The sequence below is a fragment of the Saccostrea cucullata genome, unplaced genomic scaffold (assembly GCF_032062105.1).
Source record: "Saccostrea cucullata isolate Sc308-1 unplaced genomic scaffold, CSIRO_AGI_Scuc_v1 ctg14509, whole genome shotgun sequence".
NCBI classification, from domain to species: domain Eukaryota; kingdom Metazoa; phylum Mollusca; class Bivalvia; order Ostreida; family Ostreidae; genus Saccostrea; species Saccostrea cuccullata.
The window spans coordinates 1-11,310 of record NW_026919645.1 but is presented as its reverse complement, the minus strand read 5'-3'; the positions used below and the strand labels follow the sequence as shown (position 1 = coordinate 11,310).

Sequence of the window (11,310 nt, the reverse complement as noted above, 5' to 3'; positions counted from 1 at the left end):
TGTTGGGTTCCTGCGAATTTGCTGCAAGCTTGCAGCAATTGCTGCAATGTTTGCCGCAAGATCGCAGCTAGCGGCAATCATCTGCGAACAAGAAAATTTTCTTCCTGCGAACAATTTTGTTTGCTGCAAGCTTGCAGCAGACTTGCTGCAGGCCTGCAGCAAACATATCAGTTTGGTAAGGGTATATGGAAAATTCTTTAAAAATCTTTTTCTTCTCTAGAACCACTGTGCCAGGAAAGATAAAACTTATACAGAATCATCCTCAGGTTGTGTAGATTCAAGTTTGTTAACATCATGACTCCCAGGGGTAGGAAGGGGTCAAAATGGTCAACCAAAGTTTTACATTGATATAAGTATTGGAAAATTCTTTAAAAATCTTCTTCTCAAGAATAGCAAAGCCATAATTGTTCGTGGGACTTTGGGATATAAACTTTTCAATAATAAAACCAAATTTTAATTTCTCCTAGCCACAGTGCTCAGGTGAGTGATGTGGCTCATGGACCTCTTGTTGCATTAATTAAGCTTTTTACATATATCATCATTTAGGAATTAATTGTTCTGAACCAGTGGTTAGATTAACATTACATTTTCCTAGACAGAATCATGAAGAGATTTGACATTTTCATACTTGCTTTTACAGAATGGGGGACCTATGAAAATCGTCCCTGTTGAGGTTCTTGATATGAGACGTTACACAGATGGCAAAGCTTATGGCATAACGTCCATTTTAACTGCAACCACACAATTCAGAAAAATACAGCAACTCATTATTCAGGCAGAGAAATACTTCAATTTATGCCAAGCTATGAAACCTTTAATGATTAACAAATATCAAATTTTGGAAGATGGCACTATAAAACTCACAGACAATTCATTGGTAAGTTCTGCATTCTCCTTATCTAAGAAATATCATAATTAGGAAGATGGGGAGAACAATTAAGATGTCCAAAATACCTATTTGCCTCACATGTTCAAATAAATATGTATTCAATCTGTGCATTATTAGTATTACAATTAAGTACTCATTATTAGGGGTGGCTCATGAACAGTTGTGGCATTTCAATCAGGTTTGTGATATGATCCTTTCATAAATTGGTTTCAATTATTTCTCAAAAAATGTAAATGTTTTAACATCAAATTGCACTTTTAAGGTATTTCAGTCTTCCTGGGATTTTTCTGAATTGTACATATCTTGCACAAAGTAATTATTTTAATGTTAAATGAAATGTTGAAGAAAATTTTCATATATCAATTTTTCAGATTTCATATTTCAGCTCATCTTTGTCACACTAATGGCCACTATGGTTGCCTTTTTCACCCATCTTCTTTCTTGGTTCATGGTTAAACTATTGCAGAACTGCTGCAATTAAATACATTATGTATAACAGATTTCTGATTTAGGAACTTGTATATGTTTAAATCTTCATTGCCTTTTTAATTTGCTTTTACAGGTCATGAACACTGGAATGCCTACAATAGACAAAACACTGGTAGAAACATGGACGAAACCTAAATTGGTTTCATTAGCAGAAGTCCTCAAAAATGAAGGACACCCTTCCAGGGTTACGGTGAAAGGAATCGTTACCAAGGTGATTCATAATGTTCATAATGAATGGTCCTAAAATTTAAGAAATTCCTTTCATAGAATTTTAGCTGTCACTGTATTCAAAATTTGATATATAAAATATATTATATTCCTTCCAATATATAAAATAGATCTGACATTTGTTTCTTTCTTTGTCATAGTATTTCCGTGGAATCATGACTTGAGGCGGAGACGGAATATCTACGCCTCAGTAGAAGAGACGTCTTACTGCAAAATCTTTCATTATATAACTTGTGTGCCCAATAGAAAATCTTCTGTAAGAATTCAACTTGCATTACTATAAGGCCAAAACGAAAAATAATCTTGTTTCCTAACCCCTTACCAAACAAAATAAGGTAGTGAGGAAAAAAAATTATTTTGAGAAAGAACTTTATTTTCAAAACTCAATGAATGGAGAACATATAGCAGTATAATAACAAGATCGAAAACAGTATGTTCACAATTTACATTTAGCAAGGTTGTTAATGAAGATTTATAAAGTAGAGGTATCCTTTACACTTCTGATGTGTTGGGTCTGTAAATATTGTTGGTCGACTTCATTATTTCAAAAAAATAGCCCCCAAAATCTGAAAATGTTAAAAAAAAAATAAGGGTCAGAGGGTAAAATGTACAGTAAGTCGGGTGACAGGAAACATTATATTTTATTTCGGCCTAACTATTATAAGACAAAGGGTTTACCGTATAATCCCTATTAACCGCCCCGGGCGCTTAGAAAATTGCGGAAAGGGGGCGGTTATTTTGACTGAAAATTTGTATGTCATATTTTAACTTCAAGAAATCTTTTGAAAAAATAAAGCAAATAACAGAGAATCACTACAAGTTGTCTAACCTTCCTTTAAACTATAAGAATCCACCCAAATTATGCTATATGACTCATTTTCCCACTTTGAAATTAGGGAATAGACAAGGAGAACAAATTTGTACTTGTATTTTTAACTTTCACTTTCAGAAATACATGATTAGGTCGTTCTAAAAATCTTACCTTCAAGAATATTTTGTGTACGAGTTACCTAATAACAAAGTTTCATTTTCACTTTCCTCATTATGGCGGACTTTTGATACGATTTTGGATGATTTTGATCACTGTAAAGGGGGCCCTTATTTCCTGACAATTGAAAAAGACCCAGGGGGCGCTTATAGGGGTAGGGGCGGTTAATAGGGATTATACGGTATATTTAAATGAATGAAAGAATTTTTGATTAATTTCTTGATTTGAGATACACTTGTATTCATAATTATGAATCTACTATTCTTTATTTTTAGGTCACCTGAGTAAACTCAGGTGACCTATTGCCATCCGTTTTCGTCCGTCGTCGTCAGTCGTCCATCGTGTGTTAACATTTGAACATTTTCAGCTTCTTCTCTGCAACCACTGCACCAATTTCAACCAAATTTGGCACAAAGCATCTATGGCTAAAAGGGAACAAAAATTGTGAATTTCATGATCCCTGACCCCTTGGGGCCTGAGGGGTATGGCCAAAACCACTAAAATTAATGCAATCTTTAAAAATCTTCTTCTTTACTCCTGGACATCAAGCAGTCAAACTGTTTGCATTATTGTAATTAGCATTGAGTCCTCTACCAAAATTTTGAAATTCATGGCCCTGGGGTCAGGGGTTCTAGTGTTAGGGTGGGGCTAAATAAGTATATAGTGAAAATGCATTATTTCTTTGAAAATCTTCTTCTCTGCTCCTGGGTATTAAATAAACCAACTAAGGACATAGTTATGATGAGCAAGAGAGCCTCTACCTAAATTGTGAAATTTATGGCCCCAGGATCAGGGGTTCTGGTGTTAGGGTATGGTTCTATAGAGTATATATAGTGAAAATACATGAATTCTTTAAAAATCTTCTTCTCTGCTTCTGGTTATTAAATAAACTAACCAAGTATTTAGTTATGATGAGCAAGAGTGTCTTAGCCAAAATTGTGAATTTTATGGCCCCAGGGTCAAGGATTCTGGTGTTGGGGGGAGGGTGGGGCTCTATTGATTATATAGTGAAAATACATGAATAATTTGAAAATCTTCTTCTCTGCTCCAAGGTATTAAATAAACTAACTAAGTGCATAGTTATGTTGAGCAAAAGTGCTTTTACCAAAATTGTGAATTTTATGGCCCCAGGGTCAAGGCTTCTGGTGGGGGTGGGTTCTATTGATTATATAGTGAAAATACATGAATTCTTTGAAAATCTTCTTCTTTGCTCCTGGGTATTAATTAAACCAACTAAGTACATAGTTTTGATGAGCAAGAGTACTTCTACCAAAATTGTGAATTTAATGGTCCAAGGGTCAGGGCCGGGTTCTGGTGTTAAGGTGTGGCTCTATTTATTATATAGTGAAAATATGTGAATACTTTGAAAATCTTCTCTGCTCCTACGAATTAAATAAACCAACTAAGTACATAGTTATGAGGAGCAAGAATGAATCTTCTAAAATTATGAATTTGTGGCCCCAGGGTCAGGGGTTCTGATGTTAGGGCGGGTCTCTATTAATTATATAGTAAAAATACATTAAATCTTTGAAAATGTTCTTGTCTGTCTCTGGGTATGAAGCAGATGAACTACCTATATAGTCATAATGAGCAAGGGCCCTTATCTTGCAGAATTGTGAATTTCAAGGACCGTGGGTCAGGGGTGGGGGGGTGGGGGGCTCTACTACTTATATACTGAAAATGAATTTATTGTTTGAAATCTGCTCCTTTGTAATTATAACACATTTATTTTTCTTTTTGATAGGTAATTTTAAGAGTGCCTTTTCAAAATTTGTGCAATGTGTGGACCTAGGGTCAGGGGTTTATGTCACAGTGTTAGGGGCACTACTGATTATTGCTGAATATTCCTGATTATAGTTGGAATGCATTTTTGTTCCCTTACCCTGCATATGGGTATTCAGTAACCAAGCTTAGCAACTTCTAAGTGTACTGTTATGATGATCAATGGTGCCTTTTTCAAAATTGTGAATGCCATACATCATCTGGCTTAAGTTAAAACATGAAGATAAGGGCCCTTGCTCATTATGACTATATAGGTAGTTCATCTGCTTCATACCCAGAGACAGACAAGAACATTTTCAAAGATTTAATGTATTTTTACTATATAATTAATAGAGAATCAAACTGGAAAGTTGTTGCATAATGCTCAGGTGACCTATAATGCCCGTGGGCTTCTTGTTCATTTCCTAAGCTTTAACATTTCATTAAAGATGTATCATTTAAGAAAAGTGTTGAAGAAAATGATTTTTTCACTCTTTCATAATTTACCTGCATTTAAGCATCATTATTATATTAATAACTTGCATCTAACTTTGCAAATAAAAAAGTCATTTATCATCTTATTTAGTGTGATATATTGTTAATTAGGTCTCGTCAATCCTGCAAACAGAGAAAAGTACCAGAAAAATAATTACAATCGAAGAGGACAACATAACAATAGAAATCAAACTGTGGGGCGAAAAAGTTACACTTGTTCCAACCGTGGGGGAAACTACTATGTTTAAGTGCATGGCTGTTGACTTCTATAAAGAAAAAATATCTTTAAACTCAACAGTTAACACCACAATTGAAGTAAGTACTTATAAAAAATTTATTAAATCAAATACTAATTTAGGACTATATTCATATTTACTTTATGCCTATACTCATCACACTTGAAATGTGTTATCAAGTAAAATAATGCATATGCTTTCAAAATACTATTACTCTTTCAGTTTTAATCTAATTTTTGTATAACTTCGTTGGCACAGAAGTAAACTCCACTGATGCATAATTCTGAGATATTCGATTCTCATTTCAAATTGAATGGTGTTGGCAAGGTTTTGAAACTCCTGTGCAATTTTCTTTTACAAATGCTACTTTTCCTTTGTTATAAGTACAAATTTTATAGTTTAAAGAATAAACATAATTTGTTTTCATGTTTAATAGTCTATAGTCCTATAGTATTTTTAATAAATCATAAAATGTACAATATTGTAAACAGAAGTGTTCATGGGCATTTGTCAGGTTCTAACACTACCAGATTTTATCCGTTTTTTCCTTTCATGATTTGCCATGTAGTAATAACATATATTAGTTATTAATGAACAATTTAAATGTTTATTCACAGACTATGCAAGACAATGAAAGTGTTCAGGGTAAAGTCGATGCAGCATCTTTTGAAGCGTAAGTTGTGTTCTCTTTGTATGTATACCTAAAATTTTATAACGTTAACTAACGTACATTATAACAAATTAACATCAACTTCTTCAGCTCATTGGAGATTTTCGGATCACTGTCTGTCTGTCTGTCTGTCCATTCATCCGTAAATTTTTCACATTTTCAACTTCTTTTCAAGAACCAACGGCCCAGATTTGAAGAAAATTCATGAAATTTATTGATACAGATTTTCCCAAATTAATTACCTGATCATGACAAGCACCCAGCAGGTGTGATTGATCAGCAGGGGATGCTTACTCCTGCATCCTCCATGACACCTGATCCCACCTCTGATGTTTCAGAGGTCTGTGTTTGGTATGCTTTTAATTTGTGTAGTTCTTAGATTAATTACTGTTCGTTATCTCCATTTCCTTGATTCCCTTACTAATGCAGCAATATACCTTCATCACCTGCATAAGGAGGATATACAGTAGAGATCCGCTATTACGGTGACAGTTTTATACGATAGAACGCTTATTACGTTGTAAATTCAAAGCACAAATTCATTTCTTAACAAATCTATACAAAAAGAACTGTTTATTACATTGTCCAAAATCACCAGGTCTCAGTAATACGATGTAAAAAGACTGGAGAAAAACATGGAGAGCATGGACAGGAGTGGAGATGTTTCTAGTATTGACAAAAATGTTAAAAACAAATTTTTGTTGGACTCGTGTGTTCAAGTTAAATGCAGTAATGGATATTTCAGAGAAATCATGATGAAATAGAAAGGAATAATAAGTTGCAAGTGAAAAACACAAGTGAATAAATCGGAATAAAAAAGTTAAGTTAACACTTCAAGCAGAAGCAGAAAAAGATCTGCAAGCCTAAGTCAAGCAGCAGGCCAATCAAGCAAGATTACGAATTATCAAGGCTTTGGCCGAAAGAAGAAAATTAAAACAATAATTTGTCAATTGAAATTGCATGATAATAAATCAAGGATTTAAATGTTATTTTAACTTGAGTTCATTTTTTTGGTCAAAAAATGGTTCTCAGATATCTCTAGAAATAAAATTTTAAGCTCTAAAATATGTGAAACCCCAGGAGCTTCCGGAAACCCCCTGGGCCCCCCAGCAAGGCGCTGCCCTGCACCCACTGGGGGCCTGTAACGGCCCCCAGACCCCCGACTGATTTCATTTCCTCCTTTTTCATCCTCTGCCAATCACATCCCTGACGATATTTTACTGTGACAAAGTGAACATTGTAATAACGGGTCTCTACTATATATCTCAGTTGATTTGAGACACAAGAGCATGCTCTACATATGAACAATTTCTTAAACAAGGTAAATTATTGGCAAGCAAGGTGAAGAAACAAGAATATCGCAGCAGGCTAGTTTAAAATCGTCATTTTTAAAGTTCTATGGTTCATAGAATGATCTTTTCAGCAAATACAATTTATCATTGAGTCAAATGCTGACAGACATTTTTCATACCAATAGTTAGTCCATTATTTATACACTGAATTGATGACGCATTTTTTCCCCTTGTTTTTTCCTGATCATGACAACGAGCACACAGCGGGTGTGACCGGTTGGCAGAGGATGCTCACTCCTCCATAGCACATGATCTCACTTGAGACTGATGTTTCGGAGGTCCGTGTTTGCTCTGCTCTTATTTTGTTTAATCGGCTTTGAGATTGAATACTATCTGTTAACTCCATACAAGTCATTGCTATGTGAAGGACATTCTAAATTATAAAATTGAAAAGCGAACCATTGATCCTTCCAAAGAGAGATGAAGAAAAATTGTTTAAATCAGGGCCCTCGAAGAGAGAGTAGCACCAAATTACAAAATGAAACTTTCACATTCAAATATATATGATAGGGAACATTTGTAAGCATTTCCTCCAGAAAAACAATTGGACCAGTTAAACTGAAATTCTTTTGAAAACTCCCAGAGGTATTCTACATTTTAAATCATTCAAATAATGACCCCGAGGATTTGGGTAAGTCGTAATATTAAGTGCAAGCTTAATCGTTCAAATCATGGACAAGGGTGAAAAACACCTTATCTTCCTTACATAGCTTGCACATTAACATGTAATGAAAATTATTTCTTGTAGAGATCACAATTCTATCTTGATTAAGGATTTATTCCTAATTGTGGATGATAGAGACATGGATCGGATCTTTCCCAGTGGGGAATTCACAGACAACAGAGTGATCAAAGGAGAAAGAAAAGGCAATAAGCTTGTGTCACTGTAAGTTTTAACTTTAACTTTTAAGAAAACTTATTTTGTCAGACTCTTTCACTTTATCACTATTTGTTTTTTATTTATACATTCAGCTATGACAAAACTTTACTGATTATCATATACCTGGTAAAAGATGTTAGAGTGTATCATTACTTAAGCCAAATTAAAAAAGTTTGTTTAGAATTGTTCAGGGAAATGTCAATAATTAGTTTTAAAAAAAAAATTATTTCCTCCTCCTTCAGAACTTTTTCATTCTGATGTTCATAACTAATCTAAGATTTAAAAAAAAGCTGGCCTTATCATGAAGAAAGGTGCCTCTTTCAAATTGGATAATTTCAGGACCCTCTGGGCAGGTGTCCAGGGGGGGGTTTGTCTAAGGATATATTTATAAGTTTTAGTCATATAAATTTTACTTAAAATTCTTTCAAATTCTTAAAACCATTTAAAATACACAAGAAAACTTGAATAAATGCACTATTTTAAATTTTCCTAAAGAGCAGCAAAACATTGATAAGTTATAATTATATATGGAAGCTTTATTGTACATTTCATAATGCCAAGCATCAGAAATAACACACAATTTACAATGAAAGTTTCAATCAGGAATTAATACAAAAAAGCTTTAAAGAACATCAAAACATTCTCAGGTAATATATATGGTAGGTTAAAGTTGGTTCAAATCATGAACCTATAGGATAGGAAGGGTCACAATAAGTGATCAAATTTTTATAAGTATGAATTTTAATTTATTTTCAACAATTTTAACATTGCACATTTCTGATCAAAGATTACATATTTGCATTACCTGTTTAAAAATATATATACAAATTTACCTCTGCTATTTTGACCTGGTGACCTTTACCTCTAACTTGAACCTAATTTTTAGCTCACCTGAGCCAAAGACTCAAATGAGCTTTTATTAGCTAAATTTGTTCGTCATCTGTCGTTGTTGTTGGCATTGTCGTTGTCATTGTAAACTCGTCACATTTTCATCTTCTTCTCAAGAACCAGTGAACCAATTTCAATCAAACTTGCCACATAGTATCCTTGGGTGAAGGGGATTTAAGTTTGTTCAAATGAAAGGCCATGCCCTTTTCCAAGGGGAGATAATTATGAATTGGAGAAAATTTAATGGTATTTTTAAAAAAATCTTCTTCTCAAGAACCACTGGGCCAGGAAATATGAAACTTGGGAAATATGAAACTCGTGTGGAATCATCTTCAGAAAGTGTAGATTCAAATTTGCCTAAATCATGACCCCCTGGGGTAGGGTGGGGCAAAAAATGACTGATCAAAGTTTTACATAGGAATATATATGGAAAATCTTTGAAAATCTTAAGCACTAGACATGGAAAGATGAAACTCATGTGGAATCATCCTCAGGTAGTGTAGATTCAAGTTTGTTCAAATCATGAACCCCAGGGCTACGGTGGGACTTAAATGGCCGACCCAAACTTTACATAGGAATATATAGGAAAAATCTTTTAAAATCTTCTTCTCAAGAACCACTAGGCCAGGAAAGATGAAACGCATGTAGAATCATCCTCAGTAGTGTAGATTCTATTTTGTTCAAATCATGAACCCCTGGTTGGTGGTGGGTTGAAATTCAAGCCCCCCCCCCTTCAAACTCAGTAAAATTTCAGTTCTGATCCAATATCTGCTTTTTCCTAGCCGATGTGCTCAGGTGAGTTCTGTGGCCCCTGGTTTTTAACTTTCATCGTTTATAAACATCGTTCTGATGACGACCGTCTCTGGTCGAAACCGGTAAACCAAAATAAATTTACATGTGCATTCTTACGAAGTGTTGGTGATCTGTTTGTTCTAATAAAGTTTATAAACATTGTTTACAGCTCTTTCAATAACAGGAGATAAGGCTTTCATATTTTACATATACATCATATATATTACCTTTGACAACTTTCAGAGGGGTATATCATCATGACATCCATCTAGTAGTTTGAAGAACACACAAAATTGATGGTTACAGTATGGCATCTATCTGAACCATAGGGAAAACCACAATTCTTTGATGTTTCTTATCACGTTGCATGTGCATGTGCACTGAATGCATTAAATTTATGATATAAAAAATGATACACAATGATCCATTTAATATGCTAGACTAAATAAGATGTATACTTTTCAGCACAACTGTGACCGAAGAGTGAAAGAGCAACAGAGACTTCTGGTTTCCTTAAGCAGGAGACAAAAATTTCCTGATTTCACTTGTATGAATATGTGTATCATTCTGACAGCAAGATGTCCTTCATCAAGCATTGATGTTTCAAGATATTTTTAGTTTGTTTACTATGTTAAAAAACAAAAATGTTCTATTTTAATTCTTAGCTCACCTCAAGGAAATTAGGGGAGCTTATGTAATACCGTCATCATCCTGGGTTAAGGTAAAGTTTATTGGAGCAGTTTTCTGTTGAAGTACTTTTAAGTCCTATATTGATCAGACATCCATGAAAGATCTTCCTCATTTACAACTGTACCATAAGCAGTATTTTAACCAAACTTGCATGGATGATCCATCTAGGGATGCAAACTACCAGACTTGCCTCAGATGCTGCATCTGACCTGCATTTTCTGCTTGTGTGAACAGGTTATAGTTCTTGGTTCTGTTTTCATTTCATTCAAAGATACTATGAGCCCTATGACCAAACTTGCATGGATGAAACATCTGAGGATAAATACTACCATACTTGCTTTGGATGCTGAATCTCTCCTACATTTTCCGGTTGAGTGAACAGGTTAACATTTTTGGTACAGGTTTCATTTCAAAGTAAGTTTGAGCAACTTAATAACCGAACTTGCATGGATGATGCATCTAAGGATGCATTCTACCAGGCTGGCTTTAGATGCTGAATCTGACTTACATTTTCTTTATTTGTGAAAAGGTTATTTTTTACACATTTTCATTTTCAAGTAAGTTTGAGTTCTATGTTGAGCAAACTTGCATCTAAAAAACACCTTAGGATGCACATTTATAGACTTCCTTCACATGATAAATTTGACATACATTTTCCAGATAATGGACCTTGTAAAAGTTTTGGATGAAAGTCTATTACCAAGAAACTATAAAGCTTATATAAACCAAACTTGCACAGATGATGCATCAAGGGATTAAAACTCTCAAACTTGCCTCAGATGCTGGATTTTTATTACATTTTCAAGATGAAGAATTACTTTTAAGTTTTTAAATAGGTCTATACCAAAGTATCAAATCAAAATTGCATACATTTTGTATTTTTGGATGTACACCTTTTTGTTGGTTTATTGTATGAATTTGCCTTACTTAAGGAAACATTCAATGTAGTGAG

The 11,310-nt window shown here is 34.1% G+C and overlaps 1 protein-coding gene across 1 annotated transcript; it reads left to right on the top strand.

Moving 5' to 3' along the window:
• The first annotated feature begins 645 nt into the window (after positions 1–645).
• Positions 646–11,304, top strand: LOC134235423 (uncharacterized). Its single transcript, XM_062717554.1, has 6 exons — positions 646–877; positions 1,452–1,589; positions 4,962–5,165; positions 5,704–5,759; positions 7,857–7,994; positions 10,134–11,304. The coding sequence occupies exons 1-6, from the start codon at positions 653–655 to the stop codon at positions 10,153–10,155; spliced, it is 783 nt and encodes a 260-aa protein (XP_062573538.1). The 5' UTR covers positions 646–652; the 3' UTR covers positions 10,156–11,304.
• The last annotated feature ends 6 nt before the right edge of the window (positions 11,305–11,310 follow it).